The sequence below is a fragment of the Mus caroli genome, chromosome 16 (genome assembly GCF_900094665.2).
Source record: "Mus caroli chromosome 16, CAROLI_EIJ_v1.1, whole genome shotgun sequence".
NCBI classification, from domain to species: domain Eukaryota; kingdom Metazoa; phylum Chordata; class Mammalia; order Rodentia; family Muridae; genus Mus; species Mus caroli.
The window spans coordinates 30,064,782-30,086,073 of NC_034585.1; the positions used below are offsets into that span (position 1 = coordinate 30,064,782).

Consider the following 21,292-nt stretch of genomic DNA (forward strand, 5'->3'; position numbering starts at 1 on the left):
CTCGAACTCAGAAATCCACCTGCCTCTGCCTCCCAAGTGCTGGGACTAAAGGCGTGCGCCACCATGCCCGGGCTTTCTCTTGCTATTCTTATAAATCCTCAGGATAGCCCGTTCAAAAGCCCAGCGTTTTATTTACATATCAATTCAGTCAGTACCCCAGGCTCCCTTCTGATTATCCCAAGAATCAGTAACTCAGGATCCCTGGATTCTTAGGAGACAGCAAATATATATATATATATATACATATATATATATATATGTATATATATATTTATATTTATATATATTTAACATTGCAAAAGAATTCAGAGATCGTCTGCTTCTGTTAAGTACATACAATAAATTAACTGGGTGGGACACCACCCTGAAATTACCATTTCTATCTTGTCTGGACCTGGACCTGAACTTTCTCTGTCCCAGGCTGACTTTGAACTCAGGAATCTGTCTGCCTTTGCAAGCAAAAATACCACAAAAAAACCCAAACAACAACAACAACAACAAAAAACTCAGCTGGGTGGGATCTCCTGTAACCACCACTCCCTAAATCTCTTTCTCTCCTTCCTTAGCATCTTTCTGACACGCTGGCTCATAGTGCAGCTGCCTCTGTTCCTTTAGATCTGTAAAGCTCCTTATACAATTCATACTGCATCCTTATACTTTATTTACACAGTTGAGAAATTAAATTATATTTTGAACTCGTGTTTTACAGTTCTTTCCTTAAGGGCTGCCCTGGCATTTACCATTTACCCTGAGACACAGACACAGCCTCAGCTCCTGGACTCATGCTGTTTCTCATTATCATGGAGTCATTAACATTAACAGGGAAGACATTCCTCAAGTGAGGAAAATGAAAATATGTACATTATTATATAAACAAGCCTTACATCCACAGCAGCCATTAACACTTGTAGAGGCCCATACCTGCTAGCCCTGTCCCAGGGGCAGGAACCATGTCGTTCAACCCCCACCAAGGCCAAGCACGTAGATCGACTCCTAAAAATGTCATATAACATAACCTCTAAAAAAGACTGAGGGTTGGGATAGCATTGGAAATGGAAATGAAATAAATACCTAATTAAAAAAAAATGGCCAAAAAAAATTAGAGAAACAACACCCTTCACAATAGTCACAAATAATATAAAATACCTTGGTGCGACTCCAACTAAGGAAGTGAAAGATCTGTATGATAAGAATTTCAAATCTCTGAAGAAAGAAATCAAAGAAGATCTCAGAAGATGGAAAGATCTCCTGTGCTCATGGATTGGCAGGATTAATATAGTAAAAATGGCTATCCTGCCAAATGCAACCTACAGATTCAATGCAATCTCCATCAAAATCCCAAATCATTTCTTCACAGTGTTAAACGGGGCATTTTGCAAATTCATCTGGAATAACAAAAAAGCCTAGGATAGCACTGGTACAGTGACAGACAGGTAAATCAATTGGAATAGAATTGAAGACCCAGAAATGAACCCACACACCTATGGTCACTTGATCTTTGACAAGGGAGCTAAAAACATCCAGTGGAAAAAAGACAGCATTTTCAACAAATGGTCCTGGCACAAGTGGCAGTTATCATGTTGAAGAATGCAAATTGATCCATTCTTATCTCCTTGTACATAGCTCAAGTCTAAGTGGCTCAGGGAACTCCACATAAAACCAGAGACACTGAAACTTATAGAGGAGAAAGTAGGGAAAAGTCTAGAAGATATGGGCACAGGGGAAAAATTCCTGAACAGAACGGCAATGGCTTGTGATGTTAGATTGAGAATTGATCAATGAGACCTCATAAAATCTCAAAGCTTCTGCAAGGCAAAAGACACCATCAATAAGACAAAAAGGCCACCAACAGATTGGGAATGAATCTTTACCAATCCTAAATCAGATAGGGGACTAGTATCCAATGTATACAAAGAACTCAAGAAGCTGGACTCCTGAAAATCAAATAACACCCCCCCCAAAAAAATGGGGTACAGAGCTAAACAAAGAATTCTCACCTGAGGAATACCAAATGGCTAAGAAGCACCTGAAAAAATGTTCAACATCCTCCCTTAATCATCAGGGAAATGCAAATCAAAACAACCTTGAGATTCCACCTCACACCTGTCAGAAAGGGTAATATAAAAAATTCAGGTGACAGCAGATGCTGTGGAGGATGTTTAAAAAAAAAAAAAAAGACTGAGGCAGGAGGCTTGCATGGGATTCTGCCAAAGACCCTCCAGTAGGACCAACCAAAGGCAATGCACTGGCAGGTAAAGCCATGCTGTTTGCCTATACTAATGCATTTGAGTTTGAGCCACAATTAACTTGATTGGAAAGCACCATATTCAGATATTAATCCCTAGGGCCTCATAAGTACTGAAAGATAGAAGATGCTAGCCAGACTCCAAGATGGCCCACATAACTCTTTCTGGTCCTTATGCCCTGGTATCATCTTCCCTATACTAAGTGGGGAAACCACAAGGATCTGGTGAAAGAAAAAGTGTGATTTCCAGAGCCAGGCAGTAAACAACATGGCCGCTTCTATCTCACTCAAAAGCTCACTCCTAGGGAAGTGCCTTGTCTGTCATGAGGACACTTAGGCTGCCCCTGGCCAACTCCAACCTTCTGGTTAACATTGTCTACTCGATTGTATCTGGAACCATTAAATGTGTGGCCATGGCTGTGAAGGCTTTGCAGACCAGGTTATCTGAGGTGGGAAGACTTAGCTGACATGGATTGAATAAAACAGAGAAAGCAAGCTGAGTGCCAGTGTTCGTCTCTCTCTCTGCTTCTTGCCTGTGGCTGGCCTGCGGCTGGTCCCTTCTGCTCTTGCTGCCATACCTACACCTCCAAGTGTGAGCCAAGACAATGCCTTTCATGTCTGCCCCAAACTGCTTCCTGTGTGACATTTTGTCCCACAGACGAGGGAAAGCTTAACTGGCACAGATCCCACACCAGAGTCACTTGCTAAATGCCCTCAAGCGCCCACCCCACAGCAGCGCTGAAATGGTAAGGTGTTTATACTTTAGGTCGTTACATTAGTTGGTTACATTGTTACCGAAAAGTAATCCACGGAATTCAACAAGTGGCGTAATTGCAACAATACATGGACAAACAAACCGGAACTTGAAACATACTCGTCCATTCTTCCTCAGTTACTTTCCTTGCCCTCTGGGGTAGATTTATAATTTCACAAGAACGAAGGAACCTAAAGTAGAAAAGAAACATTGATATCAGTTCCAGGGAATGCTAGCTTTCCTTTCCTTTACTCTCAGGCTCTTTCTGTAGGAGAGAAAAAAACAAAACCTTACAGAATCCCAAGAGCTATCTATAGCTTGTCTCCTCCTGCTTAGGGAAGCAGGCTCATAAGACGCAGGCTTGTTGTTGTTGTTGTTGTTGTTTTCCAGGCAGGGTAGATGTAGGCTTACTAAGTGACTGGCTCCATTACTGGTTCATCAAACCAGAAGTTATACTCCAGGTAGTCTTTTGCCTCTTCTTACGGTAAATTGACATCTAACACAATTTTAATATGTGTACTTGTACTCTGAGTTTGACTGAGAAGCAACGGAGAACTTTTTTTTTTTGTTGTTGTTGTTTTTCGAGACAGGGTTTCTCTGTATAGCTCTGGCTGTCCTGGAACTCACTTTGTAGACCAGGCTGGCCTCGAACTCAGAAATCCGCCTGCTGAGGCTGGAGAGATGGCTCAGCGGTTAAGAGCATTGACTGCTCTTCCACAGGTCCCGAGTTCAAATACCAGCAACCACATGATGGCTCACAACCATCCATAATGAGATCTGATGCCCTCTTCTGGGGTGTCTGAAGACAGCTACAGTGTACTTACATATAATAATAAATAAATAAATCTTAAAGAAATCCGACTGCCTCTGCCTCCCGAGTGCTGGGATTAAAGGCATGTGCCACCAACGCCCGGCTTCAGATTCATTTTTGATTCTTTAATTTCTTCTATTATTCTTGCCTCTATATTGAATTAAATGGTTCTGCCCTGCTCTATCAGAGAACAGAGTTTATTGTAACTTGACTTAGAGAAATCGAGATTGGGCTGACAAGATGGCTCATCGGTTAAAAGCAATCAGTGCTCTTCTGAGGGTCCTGAGTTCAAATCCCAGCAACCATATGGTGGCTCACCACCATTTGTAATGAGATCTGACACCCTCTTCTGGTGTGTCAGAAGAGGCCATCCTTGGCTCAATACAGGGAGTTTGGGGCCAGCCTAAGCTACATGAGACCTTGTCCTTCTTGTTAATGGCTTTTAAAAAAATGTGTATGTGCCTGCTTATCTTTATGTGCACTGTGTGCATACAGCAGATTTCCTAGAGCTGAAGTTATAGGTAATTGTGAGTCCCTGATGTAGATGCTGGGAACTGAACTGAAGACCTCTTTAAAAACAGTGTATGCCCTTAAACATTGAGACATTTCTCTAGTCCCTGTCTCAAAACAAAACAAAACAACAATAATAACAATAACAAGTTGCATGTAAAATCTAGCTCTAGAGTCTGAGGCCATCTTCCGACCTCTGAAAGCACACACATGCATGTGGAATATTCTAGTATGCATAAACAGGTTTTTAAAGAGAAGGCTTGCTGGGCGGTGGTGGCTCACACCTTTAATCCCAGCACTCAGGAGGCAGAGGTAGGCAGATTTCTGAGTTCGAAGCCAGCCTGGTCTACAGAGTGAGTTCCAGGACAGCCAGGGTTATACAGAGAATCCCTGTCTCCAAAAACCAAAAAAAAAAAAAAACCCCAAAAAAAAAAAAAAGGAAGTCTTGACCTTTTGACATACCACATGTGTAATCTGCTTGTTGTCTTGGGTTTTTTTGCGAGGAGTGGGGGAGCAAGGGTGAGATTTCTTACTCTGTAGCCTAAAACAGAGCAATCTTCATACTTCAGCCTTCTAAGTGCAAGGATTGCAGACACCAGAGCCAGCATGCCATCCTTGCTCCCTCATGTAGGCTGCAAGGGGCCAGACGTTTTAGTTTGTTTACCCTGGTGCCCTCCAAGCCTACAGCATTCTTGGTAGTGGTAGTCATTCAATAAATTACTCTCTGAATAAATAAATGGATCCATCAGTTCGCCTTAATTAATGCACAAGTTAGGAACTGTAAATCTGAGTCTATTAAATGTATCTTCATCTGACAAGTCAGGGAAAGGATGGAAGAATATCTTCTATCTCTCACTTCCTCACACCGTCTCCCTTTTTTTCAGATGGGGTGTCATGTAGCTCAGGCTGACTGGCACTCCCTATGTAGCAGAGGATGGTCTTTTAAGTTCTATTCACCTGCTCGCATATCTAGAATACTGGGGTTACAAGCAAGCACCGGGACCGCGGTTTGCCTCATGGATGTTTGTTGCTGTTAAGATGGGGCCTTGCTATGTAACTTAGCCTAGCCTCGAATTTGTGATGTGATCCTCCTACCTCAGTCTCCAGAATAAATGCTGAGGTTAACGGGCAACGGCTACCACAGCCTGTTTGTTAAATGAAAGATGGAAAAAAAGAAAAAAACAAATCAAGAGAAAGTAGCGTTCCTCCTGCCTTCATGCTCCAGGTTTTTCTCTCCTCTATGGTAGGAGCCCAAGTCTCCATTCTAGGAAGAGGAGAAAACTCAACTTTTCCTTACCTCTCTGCCAGCCCAGCTGGAGGCGGGAACCAAACTAATCGGTAGCTATGGCAACGCGTCGCGCATGCTCTTTTTTTTTTTAAGTAGGACCCTTGATTCTTTCTTAGTCGACTACGATTTTGCCTTTCCCTGTTCCTAAATAATACGTGTTGCCGCTTACAAAGACGAAAGGACAGGAGGGAAAAAAATTAAAGTTCTTGAGCGCGGCTTGGCCGAGTCGAGCCTCTCTCTGTCCCTGACCTTTGCTTTCTGGCGCAGTGCGAGCGGCCTAAGCGCGGAGAGGGGCGGGGCGTGCATCCCAGAAGGCCGCGCGGCGGGGCTTGCCTTCCTCTTTCCGCCATCTTGGCGCCTGTGGAGGTGAGGGGGGTTCATGCTGCTGAGCTTTGGGGCCCGATTGCTGGGGTGCGCTTAGTTCCATCCCTCACCGAGACAACCTGGCGTCTCGGAGAACCTGACCGCCACAGGTTTCTGGGGATTCCAGGAAGATGGAGGGCGGGATGGAGGCGATGACGGGCTGATGGTGTGGAGGCCTCGGGCTCGGGAGGAGAGAATGGGTGCATTTCCCCCGATCTTGGTGGACCGGGGAGCGGTGGTCCCTGGGAGCTGGGTTCCCCGCACAGAGCCGGATCTCGCCTGTGTTAGCTGCTTTCTGTACTGATGGAGGCATGAGCTCGCCTCCGGGTTCCTTTTGGGGTTCGAGAAGTTAAGTCTCGGGTGAGTCGCCTTCCCACCCGGCGCTTGCCCACGATTCCGAGTCGTTCGTTGTCATTGGTTGCGGGAGCCCTGAGTATTTTGCCAGGCTCTGCCTCTGTTGGGGGCACGGCGTAGGTAAGAGGTCCCCATCCTTGGGAAGCCGACTGAAGCCATCTCTCGCGCCGGGAAATAGTGACAGGTGGGATGCGTGCTGCATGACTCTCGGTTGAGCTCTCGGTTTTGTTTTTTTTTTTCAGGCCTGCTGGGAACAGGACTTCTAACAGCAAGTATGTCTGGAAGGTACGCGATCTCAGAATAGTCGATTTCTCCGTTTCTATTTTGTTAGATGAAACGCGAAGCCAAAGTTCAGTGAAATGTGGGAGGGGGGCGAGAGATCTGCTGTAGATAGCTGGAGTAGGAATTACTACAAAGCAAATCATGGTGGCTTGCCAAAAAAAGATGCATGAAAAGTTGTAACGGGGTAGTCATCATGTCTTTCTTAACGTTGTCTTAGGCTGTGGTGCAAGGCCATTTTTGCTGGCTACAAGCGAGGTCTCCGGAACCAAAGAGAGCACACGGCTCTTCTTAAAATTGAAGGCGTTTATGCCCGAGATGAAACGGAGTTCTACTTAGGCAAGAGATGTGCTTATGTGTATAAAGCAAAAAAGTAAGTATGTTCCCATGCCTTTTAATTTTTGGTTGACTAGTCTCGTTTTTTTCTACTGAAAAGGAAGGGGGTGTTAGTGAGAAATTGGTGTGGTTGAGTCTTCCTAGACACGTGAAGAGCTTAGAGGAAATTAGAGCAGGATCTTTTGGTCGGTGGTATGGACTATATCGGCACCATTGGTTCTTCGTACAAGTGTAGAAGGTCACTGTGTTGAGTCCCTAACATGGTTAAAAACAAAGATTACAGCTCTTAGTGCCTTTCATTTTCCTTTGAAAGGGTTTATATAATACTTGTAAATGTATCTTGATTTGTTTTAGTTACTAAAAATGACAATTACTAGAATAGATGTTTTTGTTATTGTACAGTTTCTTTGCATTCCCACATCTATATTGAATTAGGTGATTCTGCTCTGCTCTGTGAACAAACAGTCTATTGCACCCTGACTTAGAACAATTGAGGTTACATTTGGAAAAAGTTTTTATGAGAAATTACTTAATTTTTATGTGCATTGGTGTTTTGCTTGTTTATATAGTTGTGAGGGAGCCAGATTCCCTGGACCTGGATATTTGTGTGTGTGTGTGTGTGTGTGTGTGTGTACGCATGCGTGCTTGTTTTAAGCTGGGTACTATATTGGTTCTCTGGTCCCTCTTTTCCTACTGGGAATTGAACATAAAGCCATATAGAAATTGGCCCTGTGTGCACTGTCAGGTCATGCGTATGTGTGTGAGTCCTGCATGCCCTTAGTCCCAGCATTCAGGAGGCAGACCTGAGTGAGGGCTGTAGCTCAGGCTCAGCCTGGTTGAGACCTCAGTGGTTTGCTTCATGCCCATTATTCTCCGTCTCTGATAACCTGTGCTTGCAGGTCCTCGTTTACAGCTTTTATCCCAAGTAGGCGTCATTGCTGTGTCTTTCCACATTTACTCTTAATGATTTTAGCACACAGAACTATCCTAAAAATAGGCTTTATGTATATGAATTGTTGAATGAATGTTGTTCCCCCAATTTCTCAAGGTGTTCTGTGTGGAGAGTAGAGGTGGGAGCCTGGACCCTAGGAAATAACTGAGTTAGTGTCATGTTTATGTCCATGTTGGAGCTCATGCCGCTTATGTCTTTAAAAACCAGCAATACAGTGACTCCTGGAGGCAAACCAAACAAAACCAGAGTGATCTGGGGAAAAGTAACTCGGGCTCACGGAAACAGCGGCATGGTTCGCGCCAAATTCCGAAGCAACCTTCCTGCGAAGGCCATTGGACACAGAATCCGTGTGGTGAGTACCAATAGCAAAATAAATGACTCTTTTGATACTTACTACCTACCTCAAGACTGTGAGTGTAAAAGTCCAGAGTATAAACCAATTCTGTGAATTGGTGACTGACTTAAGTAAAAAAAACAGAACTGGCAGGGTGAAGCAGGCGGCCCTCGAATGAATAGCATTTAAGTTTCATTATCACTAAAGCAACCTGGGGGGGGGGGATACTTTGGACAGGATTTGACTCTGTCTGTGACAGAGTCTTATGGTGTACCCCTGGTTGTCCTGGAACTTGTTATGTACACAAGGTTCATGTTTTACTTTGATCTGTGGCAGGTTCTCACAAAGTTGTCAAGGCTGGTCTTGAACTTAAAGTCCCGCCTCAGCCTTCTAAGTAGTTGGGATTTCAGGCCAATGCTACCTAGCTCATCTTATGTCGTGCCTTGTTTGGGGGTTTGGGGGCATGTTATGGTTTGTTGTGTCTACCACCTCAGTCCTGCCAGACTAGACAGCGACTTTATCCTGTACATGGCAAGCGTGCTCACACCAGGTTTCAGGACTTTGGCCCACGGCTAGGACATGCTATGTTGAGATTTTTGTTATTCTTTCCGCTTGGGTCCATTTATAGTGTACTCTAATGGTGGGAATGTTGGGCGCCACCATACCCGGCTCGACAACTTGCATTTTAGGGTTGTCATGTGGGCACACATGGCACAAGAGTGTATGAAGGTCAGAGGGCAATTTGTAGGAGTCAGCTATTCTGCTGTGGCATTTGCAAGAATCAAACTCATGTGGTCAGGCTTGGTGGCAAGGGCCTGTACCCACTAAGCCATTTCACTTGAGTATTTTTGTTTAGTTTTGAATGCTGGATTTGGGGCTAGGGTTCATAGGTCAGTTCGGAGTCCTGATTATAGTTAGCATTCATGATCCTTGGTCTTGGATACCAGGGGGGAAAAGTGCTAGTTCCTGAGGCTGGGAGGTGGAGGCTCAGTTGGAAAAACTAAGGTTTTTTCCCCCAGCAGCCACATAAAGACAGGCACAGCAGTGTCATGTCTGTAATTTGAGTCCTGGGGAAATGGGAGAATCCCTGGGCTGTGGGGCAGTCAGTGAGAGAGAGACCTTTTCATCTCATTGAAGTGAACAGCAGCCGAGAATGTACGTGCTACACACAGATGACCATATACAAAATGAGTATTACGTAAGGTCAGATGCTGTGCAAATGCCTCCTTACTATCAGGATAAAGCCACCAGGTGCATTTTGGGATCAGTAATATGGTAATGTGATATTTATAATTCACCTAATGTTTCTGTTTCTTTTTTCCCAGATGCTGTACCCATCCCGGATTTAAACTAATGGAGAGTAAATAAATAAAAGTAGATTTGTGCTCTTGTATTTTTTTTTCCACATCTGTCCTAAATTGAGTTTCTCTTTGTTAAGGTGTTTGGAGTTGTATAGCAGTTTGGGAGTGCAAGGAACTTCTATGTAATCGTATTAGACAAAAAGTTTTCCTGGGTGAGGTGGCATATACCTTCAGTGCAGATGCTCACATCCAGGCCAGCCAGGGCTGTATAGTGAGAGCCTGTCTCAGAAAAAGTTTTCTGTTATTAATGCTGGGGCAGAGCTGGGTTATATGAGTAACCTCTTGGAGAGCGATTTCCATTCTAGATTTTTAGTGAAAGAAGCGTCAAGTCATCATAGGCTTGAGGTGGACCTCACTGAAACACTGACCACTGCCATGCTGTGGTCATGCTGTGGGCGTGAGGTGAGGCACCGTGGTAATAGTACATGCTTGTTCCCCATACTAATCCAGAAACTCGGGAGGGACTTGGGAAGAATCTGAATGGTGCTTGTCTTGGTGTTTGTTGCCTTTTGGATAAACGGGGGTGGGATGGCGTGGTGGTGTTGGGGATTGATTTGGGATTGGTCAAGTGAAAGTAATATGCTGAAAAGGTCAGACTAGTGCATTTTATTTCTACCTTGGAAAACTGCCCTTGAAAATGGCTGGTTTCAATACATGCAGGGTTGATAATAGCATATTTACAAAAGTATGCAGGGCTCTCAGTCACATGTAGGTTTGAGGATATCCTGGAAATAAGGCATATTTAGGTTGCTAACAAGTTCTTTTATTAACCGGTTTAGACTGGACTGTGCTACAGAGCTTGAGCTCTTAAAGATGAAATGGCCAGGCAGTGGTGGTGCAGGCCTTTAATCCCAGCACTTGGGAGGCAGAGGTGGTCGAATCTCTTGAGTTAAAGGCCAGCCTGGTCTATAGTGAGGCCCCCCCACCCCCCAAAAATGGTTGAGTCCTTTCCAAGATGATAGTACTGCAACGATTGGGGGAAAACTGCATCAGAGGGCACAAGGCAGTTCCCAGAAAGGTTGGTTAGTTCAAAGTGAGGTTGACATAGCAAGTTGTACTTTTAGAAAAGTGTTCCTTGCTGCGTTGTGAGTGGTCTCCAAAGGAGTGTAATAAAGAGCAACTAGGTTAGCTCACTAGATCCCTGTGTACTTAATATTGAAAACTACTTTTTAGGGGTGTCAGTCTTGGATTTATTATCTAAATTGTTTTCCCCAAAAGCCAACAAAGCAACTTGTGTGTCAGTTACGGTGTGGTCAACAGTGACCACTGGAAGAGTTAGGTGTGCAGGACAGACTTAACGCCATGAAAGGAGCGGCACAGGGCTCTTAGGTACTCCACTGGGGATTTTTTTTTTTTTTTAAAGATTTGTTTGTTATATGTAAGCACACTGTAGTTGTCTTCAGACACCCCAGAAGAGGGTGTCAGATCTCATTACGGATGGTTGTGAGCCACCATGTGGTTGCTGGGATTTGAACTCAGGACCTCTGGAAGAGCAGCCAGTGCTCTTAACCGCTGAGCCATCTCCCCACCCCACCCCACCTCGGGAATTTTCCATTATAGTTACTGAAATTCACAGGTTTAAAAAACGTTAGGATTAGCCGGGTGGTGGTGACCCACGCCTTTAATCCCAGCACTTGGGAGGCAGAGGCAGGTGGATTTCTGAGATATCTTGACAAACCACTATAAACTGAGGTGGGGTTTGCAATTTTAGTTTTGAGAACTGAAATTGAGTGGACAGTAAGTGCTGCTTTAAACAATTCCTAGAATTCCATCTTAAAAGTAGTTAGGAAGCCCAGCAGTGACAGCCAGGGATACACAGAGAAACCCAGGAACGGGCGGGGGGGAAAAAAAGGTGTGTGTGTGGGGGGGGGCTTTGGTGGCTGAATAGTTAAGTTTACAAAGTTGAGCCAATGTTGGGAATTAAGCATTTGCAGTAAGCAGAGAAAGGTTGAGACTCCTTTAAGGTATAAGGAATGACTTACTCATGCCATGGCAAGTGACCTTTGAGCAAAGACTTCAATCTTGTAGATAGGGGCTCTCTTAACTTTTCCTGGGTTAGTGGGTAGACAAGCTGTCACATATGTACCATAACCCTAGTTGGTTGTCCAAATAGCTATGGTGCTGGAGTGGACTGAAGGGTGTGGATCACAGGACCAGCTGTGGGTCGAGCGCTTAGCAGCTGGCCCGTCCGCTGCTACGGAATGAAGTGGGAGCAGCGGCTTCTGAATGCGCCGCTCCGCACGCCCATCCGCTTTGCACTAATCCCCGCTAGCCCAGGGTTCCCACAGCTCAGTTCACGTGGGCTGCCCAGCGGCGCTCATTGGCCAGCTCCGCGCGTCGCCGCGGTCGCCGCTGCCCTCGTCCTCCGCCGGACCCGGCGTGATGCGGGCCAATGGCGAGGCGGCTGACAGCCCGCCACCTGTCCGCGGCGAGGGCGGGCGGCGGCGAGGAGGCGTCGCACTCCATGGTAACGACGCCGGCCCGAAGATGGCGGCCGCTGGGTCTGGAGGAGCGGGCGGCCCGGGACCAGGGCCGCGAGGCCGCTGGGGCGGCTGCCTGTGGGTGCGAGGCGTCCTGCTCGTGCTGGGCGGGCTCCCGGCCGGTGCCGGGGCTGCTCCCGTCTCCCTGGGCACTTCGCCTCCGTGTCGCCATCACGTCCTTTCCGACACTGAGGTAGGGCGAAGCGGGGCGCGAACGGGCCGGGCGAGGGAGTGGCTGGAGTAACGTGGAGGGTGTGGCGTCCCGGAAGGCGGACTGCAGGTGCTCTGCAGGAGAAAGCCCTCGCCCGACCCGCGGGACCCGCCGGACCCGCCGGACCCGCCGTCAGCCCCTGCTGCCTGCAGAGCAGCTGAGTTAGGCACTTGTCCCCTCCCGTTCCGCTTAGCCAGTACTACCACAAACTTGGACGAGCATCAGAATAATCGAAGCGCTTGTTAGAACAGATTGCCGCCCCGCTCCCCCCACTTTCTGACTCAGGAGCTCTGGCATGCATCCCCACAATTCAGATTCCTAGATACTGATGCAGCTTACTTCAGCACCACACCGAGGACCACTTATCCGAAGACTTGAGAAGCAGTTGCTGGGAGAACCAGACAGAGCTGTTGGAAGGCTACTACTGAGAAAACTCAGGAGACCAAAGTTCAGGATTCGTTTTCTACTTAGTTATGGCTTTGCTGCCTTTATCCCATCCCCTCTGCTCTGTGAAGTCTGCCCCTTCTTCCACCTTCCACCTCTCAGTCTTTATAAATTCTTGTAGTCTCGGTTCACTCAGATCTGCCTACCAAGACCACCCCAGTAGAGCTTTCTTCCCATTTCCTCTGGAGGCCTTATCTACACTGTATTCTGGCATTGAACCAGGTTCTCTTCTGTGCTACACACAGCTTTCAGCCTTGCCTTGCAGTGTTCAGACTGGCCTTGAACTTACTGTGTAGCTCAGGCTGGCCTGGAATTTGAGATCCTCCTGCCTCTGTTTCCAGAGTGCTGGGGTTGTAGAAGTATGACATCACTTCTGGCTCTGCTCATTCTTTATCCTCTTCAGTGAGCTTTTTGTTTTGTTGGTGTTCTTTTAACACACACACACACACACACACACACACCTGCTCCTCGTTTGGTTCTTTCTGTCATTGCTAGCCTTCCTCGACACTTTATACGCTCATTTCCCTGTAAGCCCAGTGAGCACATGACAGTCACATTAAGGGAGTTGCTTCAGTTCAGGGCTGAAGAGGTGGTTTCTGCTCCCTGCTGTCTTCCCTCAGCACAGATCACATTCTTCTGCTGGGTCTCGTAACTGTTAAGTTTTCATTAGGTGGTGGCCACTGTGAGCCTCCCCCTCTCAGTCTTTCTCCCCCTTACCTTGTGCTACTGTAAGGTCTGAACCTGTGTTCTTATTAAGCCCGTGATGCTCTGCGTTCTGCCTCCTGCACAAAACCCCTGGGAAAGGGGGGCCTTGTAAGTCGGAGGCACTGTTCCTGTATTTCAAGAGCAGACCTTGCAAGCTGTGTCTCTTCTCCTCTAGTGCCTTCAGCTAGTATTCTTTAGTCGTTTTGTTTTCTGAATCAGGGTCTCCTGAAGCCCAGGCTGGCCTGGAACTCACTCTGTAGCCTCTACCTGCCTTCATTTCCCAAGTGTTGGTATTATAGGGGTGGGATTACCACATTTGGCTTCAAGTGGAACTGGTTTTAAATAGTTCCTCCAAATTTGACAATATATATTATCTATATGACGCTACCATTCCATTCCTAGAAGCTAGCAGTTCCACTTTTGTATGTTAGTGCTGAGTTTGGTGCTCTGGAATCTGCAGTCTGTATGTGGTCTAGTGTGTATGTAAGTCAGAGAGAGAATAAGCTATGTTTCTCTTAACTTTTCTCAAATAGCCCCTTTTCCATAGCATCTCTCCTTAACCTGTTCCTCTAAAGTTGACTTTCGTGCCTTCTGTTTGTGACCTTGATTCAGTTTATTAGGAATTACCGGACTCAGCAGTCTTCATTACCTCAAGGCAATGTAGATGTCATACATGCATCCAAGTACCTGCCACAGGGCCTTGCATATGAAGACACCCAATATACGCTTAACTTAATGAATGCAGCGTGGGGCTGTAGTCCACTGATAGAAGGTATGACCCCAAAGCCCTGGGTTAGCCTCCAGCATTGTAAAGTAACAGCAACAGCTAAGCACAACCAAAGCCACAGGGCACTGTCACCTGCCCGGTGAGGAGGAAGACTGCAGGCAGGCTGTCTGCCAGGGGAAGAGAGTGGACAGTACACACTGTAGATCAATAGCATGCAGCATAGCTATTTTTCTACAAAATGAGTGATCCCATTTTTGTTCTATAAATATTCAGAAATATTAAATGTAAGAAAAATAATGAAGGAAGTGATTATTCACTGTTAGGGTTATAAGAATGAGTTATGCATAGCCTATCATTTAGCTAAAACTTTTTTTTTCCTGTGTTTCATAAGTTACATAAAGTTGGTCATCCTGAGCCTGGTGCTGGTGCACGCTTTTAATCCCAGCAGGCAAATCTCTGTGAGTTTAAGGCCAGCCTGATCTACAGAGTGAGTTCCGGGACAGCCAGAGCTACATAGAAAAATCCTGTCTCTTAAAAAAAAAGGAGGGGGGTATTCTCTTGTAAGAAGGTTTTGTTCTTCTTAAAGGGTAACTTAAGGTCCTGTTAGGGCTGGTGTAGCTCTTTTGGTAAAGCACTTTCCTTTACAAAATCAAAATAATAAAGCCAGGTGGGGGTGGTGAACCCCTGTCATCCCAGAATTCAGGGCAGAAGCAGGTGACTGTGAATTTGGGGCTAGCCTGGTCTCTAGAAGAGTGACTTCCAGGACAGCGAGGGCTATACAGAGAAAACTTGTCTTGAAAAACCAAAATGAAAAAATAAAACGGACCGAGTGTGAAGGTACATACTTAAATCCTAGCCGTAGAGAAGCGGAGATGGGAGGGGTGCTGGGGCTCACTGGCCAAACAGGTGAGCCTGCTGGGCAACCCCCTCGCCCGTGAGAGACCCCGTCTCCAAAAACAAGGTGGATGGCGTTTGCCCACACGCACCTACTCACAAACACACACTCACACACCAGACACTTTGATAAACACACACTCATGTACACATACCCACACAAGCACACTCTCACACACGCTTACATTTTCAGTCTCCTGTCATTTTCTTCTCTCTTTTGAGACAAAATCTAACTGTTCCCTGTGTAACTCTGGCTGGCCTTGAACTCCAAATGCTGGGATTGATGGAGTGAGCTGTCCACTCAACCTCTCTCATCAGTTTCTAAAGGCTTGCGTCAGCAAAACTAGATTCTGTATGACAAACTGCAAAGCCTTCACCAAGCCCGAGCCTTTCTGGCAGCTGTGTCCCTGTAACAATTTACTCACCTCAAAAGTTCAAAATGCTTATCTCTCAATGATAACATTTTTCTTGGGCGACATTTGGGGTTCGGGAACGCTAACAAAACAGAATATAAGGTAAGGGACTTTTAGGGGGGTGTCACACTTAAAATTTAGCTCATTTTACTTAGGTCTCAATTGGGCACTTAAATGAACACACATTATTATATTTAAATTTTACTTGAGTAAAGAAAAATGTCATACCCACTTTTAAAAAAGATATTTCAGACCATTCACTCTTCTAGGTCATAAATAAGGTCCATCTTAAGACAAATCATGTCACGAAGAGAGATGCTGACGGGCATTTACGAATCAAGACCATCTACGACCAGAGCATTGAAGAGTAAGTCTGCTGTTCCTTTGCCACGTTTATTGTTTGCTTGTTTGCAATGTCTTCCTGTGCTGGCCACGCTGGCTGTCACCTCATTGTGTTGCCCTGACCGGCCTCAGACTCACTCACTGCATCAGTCTGGTCGCCTTTTCCTAGTGTTGGTCTAAGTATTAAAGATATTTTCGTGGTTATCGAACGAACAGAATATCCAAAGGTGGAACTAGAGAAGGCTGGCGTCACTCTAACACAGAACTGAGTTGAGATTGCCTTTCATCCTAAAAGGGCAAAGGCCGTGGTGTGTAACTAAAACTGCTTATCGTGAATAATTTAAAGAGAACCAGGGTGGCCTTACTTGACTGTGGCCATAGCAGACCTGGAAGACACTTGTCAGTAAGCATTCAAAGGAAACATCAGAGGCAGAGCAAGTATAAACTCGGATGAAGGAGATACAGAGGAGCTGAGAGCAGCCCCGAGCACACGCTGGGGTCTGAAGTCATTGATGCACTGCGCATAGGGCAGTCCATGTCCTTCTGCAGCCTGACCGTTCTGAATGAACGAGCTAGTGAGTGACCATGCTTAGTCCCATCCATCCATGCTTGGGCACAGCAGGATGTCTCCCACACCTGTGAAGGTAAGCGGAGACTTTGGAAGCCATGTGCTTCCACCTAGAGCGACTCAGAGCCCTCAACAGGTACAGGGCGGTGCTCTGTCTCAGGGCGGCCGTACTTTTCTTTCTTTCTTTTTTTTTTTTTTAAAGATTTATTTTTATTTATTTTATGCATGTGAGTACACTGTAGCTGTCTTCAGACACTCCAGAAGAGGGCGCCAGATCTCGTTACGGATGGTTGTGAGCCACCATGTGGTTGCTGGGATTTGAACTCTGGACCTTCGGAAGAGCAGTTGGGTGCTCTTACCCACTGAGCCATCTCACCAGCCCCGGCCGTACTTTTCTTATGTAGTAGTGGAGACTGAACCCAGGGCCTTGTGCCCGCTCGGCATGTGTGTGTCCTACCGCCAGGCTGTGCCGTTTCACCAACCCTTAGAGTGGCAGTTCTTATGTTTTTCTCCTTATGTTTTCAGGTTGCTCCCTGAGAAAAGATATCTTGTAAAGGTACGTAATTGTAAATACTCATCAGCTGTGTACTTCAGATCCGCACATTCTATTATGTGCTAATTCTCCTATGAAAAAGAAACACATACGCGGCTGGTTTGTGAATGAATAAATGGTAAATATATGTCTCATTTGAATAAAGGTGTTTTGTGATATGTTTAGTAAAACTTCGTTGGTATTTGATGTTATCATTTTATAATTTGATATTAAATCAGTATTCTCATCTTTTTTTTCTTAGTCTGTCAAGGTTTTGGGGAACAATGCGTGCTAAGGATAGGGTACAAAGGACACTTTTGGCAATACGTGGGGAAAACCATTCTCTGGATGGGAATATTCTTTGTCCTAAGGATTAGTTGACGTGACAATGTGGCATGGCAGAGGCATTATTACCATCACTACTGTGTGTGTGATGTGAGTGCATGTGCAGGGGCAGAGGCCAACCTTCACAAGTATCCTTCCATCATGGCTTCCCAAGATTAAGCAAGGGTCAAGGGTTTTGTTTTGTTGGGTTGTTTTTTTTTGTTTCCCCACACACACCCCTCCCAGACAGGATTTCTCCATATAGTCCTGGTTGTCCTGGAACTCACTTTCGTCACTTTGTAGACCAGGCTGGCCTCGAACTCAGGACTCCACCTGCCTCTGCCTCCCAAATGCTGGAATTAAAGGCGTGCGCCACCACTGCCCAGCAGAGATCAAGATTTGATTGGCACATGCCTTTCCCCACTAAACCATCTCACCAGCCCCAGAGTTTTTACATAGATTCCTTCTCATCAGGAAGGGTGTGTGTATGTGTGTGTGTGTCTGGGTGTTCTCACATGCACGTGCATGCGCATGCTCACAGGTGCACGCCTGTGCATACACAGGCACAGGTGGAGGTCAGAGAACCAAATTTCAGAGTTTGACCTCTCCTTCCGTTGAGGAATATTCCTGGGCTGGAACTAGGATTTTGAGGGTTACACAGCAAATGCCTTTACTTTGCCGAGCCACCTCATCAGACTATGGAGTCCCACACATGCCTCTCTGGCCCACAGAACTCAGTGAGCTTCTACATAAGATAATCACTGACAGTTGGAGTGTACATCTTCATTAGTGTTCTCAGTCATGAGCGTTGGGATTTATGTTTCCTAGGGTGTAAGGTGAGCAGGGAGGTTTCTGCCTAATGCTCTATTCCCAAGCTCCACTAGAGAACTCGTCATCAATTCCTCAGAGATACTCCCTGCTACCATATGACCATGCACAGGTGTCTGTATTCCCAAATCCTAGCTTTCTTACTTGTTCTTACAGCCACTAATAGTCCATGTTTGATTGTTTTTTTCTTTTTATGATTTATTTATTTATTTTATGTATGTGAGTACACTGTAGCTGTACAGATGGTTGTGAGCCTTCATGTGGTTGCTGGGAATTGAATTTTTTTAGGACCTCCGCTCGCTCCAGTCAATCCCATTCACCCAGTCCCTGCTCACTCCAGCCCAAAGACTTATTATTATAAATAAGTACACTGTGGCTATCTTCTAACATACCAGAAGAGGGTGTCAGATTTCATTATGGGTGGTTGTGAGCCACCATGTGGTTGCTGGGATTTGAACTCAGGACCTTTGGAAGAGCAGTCAGTGCTCTTACCCGCTTAGCCATCTCACCAGCCCCCATGATTGTAAACACAGTGTATTCCATGGCTGTCCTTCTAACTAGATTTTTTTTTCTCTTTTATTTAGAACAAACTTTTCCCACAAGCTATTTCTTATTTAGAGAAAACATTTCAAGTTCGAAGACCTGCTGGCAGGATCTTACTTAGCAGGTATGTGACATCAGACATTGATCATTACCGCCATTCGTCTAGCCCTGTGAACTCCCTGCTTACCAACGTGACAATGCACGGAACCTACAGTAGACATCCATTATGTGTGGTTTTAGAACCAAAACTACAAGCTATTTAAAAGGATTCAGAAAGCACCTACAGAAGGGCCCCATTTTCTGCCTTCCCATTGTAAGCTGTTCTTATTCCCTCCTCCTCCCTCCTCAGTGTGGTTGTGCCGTTTGCTTTGTGAGGTATTTGTTAACCCAAGTCAAGAGGACTTCCCATAGACCTGAAGTCCCTTCGTGAGCTGCCTGGCTAGTTAAAGAGTAACCATTCTTAATGGAGCAATATAGGGTGTCTTAGCTACTTTTCCATTGTGGTTTTGAAGCACATGGAGTGTATGTTCAGAAAGTTCGGGTCCATGGTGGCTGGGGCAGTATCCCAATGCTTACTGGGAACATCTATTTCAGGCCTCCACAAGTGTATGGCTGTATTTTAACTGCTGTGAACTATTCTCTTTCTTTTTTGTAAATTTTGATGTATGAATAAACTAAAGACAATGTGCGACAAACCAGTACCTACGGAAGGAAAACGACCCACACAGATACTGTACTGGAGAGTGTGCGGTGCATACCAAGTGCGGGCCTGTTATAGTGCCAGAGGAGCACCTCCAGGTAAGACTGCCTGTGCTCAGCCGGTCTTTCTACTCCAGAGGGTAAAGGGACGTTCCAAATCTTTCTCAGCAAGAGTTTTTAGATAAAAGTGTGAAGGCACGGTACCTCCTCTGTTTGTGGTACTCCGGAGTGACTCTGAGGCCTCCTGAATGCCAGGCTAGTACTCTATAGCTGAGTTACATTCCCTGCCGCTGTGACTCCTGACAGCTGATGCAGGTAGGATTCAGAGCTTCACAGCTTTTCAAGCCTCTTTGATCTGCTCTTTGGCTCATTTGTGCCTGGATTTCCTGCAGCAGTGTAGTTCACCCCTCACCCCCACCCCTGAACATTTCTTTTAGCTTTTTTTTTTTTTGTTTTTTTTGAGGCAGGGTTTCTCTGTGTAGTCCTGGCTGTCCTGGAACTCACTCTGTAGACCAGGCTGGCCGCAAACTCAGAAATCCGTCTGCTTCTGCCTCCCAAGTGCTGGGACTAAAGGCGTGCGCCACCACGCCCCACTTCTTTTAGCATTTTAAAAGGGCATTTTAATGTCTCCTAAAATATAAACTGTCAGCTTCAACCCAAGTTCGAACTTTATCCCATAAAAATACTAGCACCTGGCCAGGCTATAATACATACATCAGTGTACTGACTTGAAGAGATACTTAAGCTCTTAACTGAAAGAAGAAAGGTTGGAAGTCAGTGGGTCTAGTTAGCCTGTTTATCTAAAAAGTACAGATGTGCACATGCCAAAACAAACCAAAACAAAAACCCTATGTATCGAGCCTGGGTGAGATAACATCTGTAATCCCAGCACTGGGAAGACAGAGGGAGGAGACTCAGGTGTGGCTTCAGCCTGGGTTACATAGCAAGACTTAAATCAAAAAGCAAAATAAATTAGACAGAGGAAGATCTGGAAAAATATGCAATCAGTGCTAAACAATCTAGGTCAGTTCAGATGCTAATTTTTTTCTCTTATTTATTTTTTTGATTTTATGTGTATGGCTAATTTGCCTGCATGAGTATATATATATATATATATATATATATATATATATATATATCACACACCATGTGTGTGCAGTTCCTGGGAGAGGCCAGAAGAGGGCATCAGATCCCCTGTAACTGGAGTTGACAAACAGTGGTGAGCTGCTCTGTGGGTCCTGGGAAGAGCAGTGCATGACCTGGGTCCTGTTAAGAGCAGCCAATATTCTTAACCATTGAGGCATCCCTGCTTTTCTTCCCTTTTTAAAATTTCTCTTTTTAAATGTGCATGTATGTGTATGTTTATGAGTATAGGCGCCCATGGAGGCCAGAGACATCAGATCCACTGGAACTCCAGTTCCAGGCAGATGTGCACAGTCTAACATGGATGCTAAGAACTGTACTTGGGTCCTCTTCAAGAGCAGCATGTGATATTTTTAATTACTGAATTGTCTCTTCAGCTCCTGACGGTTTCCATTAAGAGTTGCTGGTGGGGGTGCGGGGGTAGTGGTGGTAGTGGTGAGTGTGGAGGCGTGGCTGAGTGGATAAGAACATTGCTGCTATTGTAGAAGATTGGAGTTTGGTTCCTAGCACATCTCATAAGTGGCTCACAACCATCTGTGATTCCAGCTCCAGGGCTGCAATGACCTCTTCTGAACTCCATAGGCGGCCATATGCACACATGCAGAGACACAAAAACAATAAAGAAATAAATGAAATGGAAATTTGGGGGTTCCTCCCCACTTTCTTCAAAACCATTACTCAAAAAAAAAAACCCAATATCCTTATTGATTACTTAAAAATTATTTTCTACATTGGTGTGGGGTGGATGTGCAAGCACCATGGTGCGTGTACGGAGACAAGAGACAACCTGTAGTAGCTGGTTCTTTTCTTTTCTTTCTTTTTCTTTCTTTCTTTTTTTTTTTTTTTTTTTTT

General features: G+C 45.5%; 3 protein-coding genes across 6 annotated transcripts in view; 2 read left to right on the forward strand and 1 right to left on the reverse strand.

The window, feature by feature from the left end:
- Window positions 1-5,678, reverse strand: part of Iqcg (IQ motif containing G) — a 36,066-nt gene extending 30,388 nt beyond the window's left edge. For 2 of the 3 annotated variants that reach the window (XM_021185250.1, XM_021185252.2), the window contains exons 1-2: window positions 5,618-5,678; window positions 3,120-3,190 (exon numbers count right to left, since the gene is read on the reverse strand). In XM_021185250.1, coding sequence (XP_021040909.1) covers window positions 3,120-3,127 — 8 coding nt within the window. In that variant the 5' untranslated portion in view covers window positions 3,128-3,190; window positions 5,618-5,678. Of the gene's footprint in view, window positions 1-3,119; window positions 3,191-5,415; window positions 5,503-5,617 lie in introns of those variants that run through there. The other variant, XM_021185251.2, reaches the window with a different exon arrangement.
- Window positions 5,679-5,913: 235 nt separating this feature from the next.
- Window positions 5,914-9,631, forward strand: Rpl35a (ribosomal protein L35a). Of its 2 annotated transcripts, none has more exons than XM_021185253.2 (5): window positions 5,914-5,974; window positions 6,568-6,610; window positions 6,825-6,977; window positions 8,100-8,244; window positions 9,552-9,631. In XM_021185253.2, exons 2-5 carry the CDS (start codon window positions 6,600-6,602, stop codon window positions 9,573-9,575), a joined length of 333 nt encoding a protein of 110 aa, XP_021040912.1. In that variant the 5' UTR covers window positions 5,914-5,974; window positions 6,568-6,599; the 3' UTR covers window positions 9,576-9,631. The 2 variants fall into 2 exon arrangements, with proteins under 2 accessions (XP_021040912.1, XP_021040913.1); XM_021185254.1 differs by lacking the exon at window positions 5,914-5,974 and adding an exon at window positions 5,983-6,081.
- Window positions 9,632-11,969: 2,338 nt separating this feature from the next.
- Window positions 11,970-21,292, forward strand: part of Lmln (leishmanolysin like peptidase) — a 68,294-nt gene continuing 58,971 nt past the window's right edge. The window contains exons 1-5 of the mRNA XM_021184923.2: window positions 11,970-12,260; window positions 15,731-15,828; window positions 16,897-16,927; window positions 18,640-18,722; window positions 19,279-19,396. Coding sequence (XP_021040582.2) covers window positions 11,970-12,260; window positions 15,731-15,828; window positions 16,897-16,927; window positions 18,640-18,722; window positions 19,279-19,396 — 621 coding nt within the window. The remainder of the gene's footprint in view (window positions 12,261-15,730; window positions 15,829-16,896; window positions 16,928-18,639; window positions 18,723-19,278; window positions 19,397-21,292) is intronic.

Coding starts and splice junctions, on each gene's coding strand:
- Rpl35a (XM_021185253.2), top strand. Junction 6,978..8,099: donor TATGTGTATAAAGCAAAAAA/GTAAGTATGTTC, acceptor TTTAAAAACCAG/CAATACAGTGACTCCTGGAG. Junction 8,245..9,551: donor TTGGACACAGAATCCGTGTG/GTGAGTACCAAT, acceptor CTTTTTTCCCAG/ATGCTGTACCCATCCCGGAT.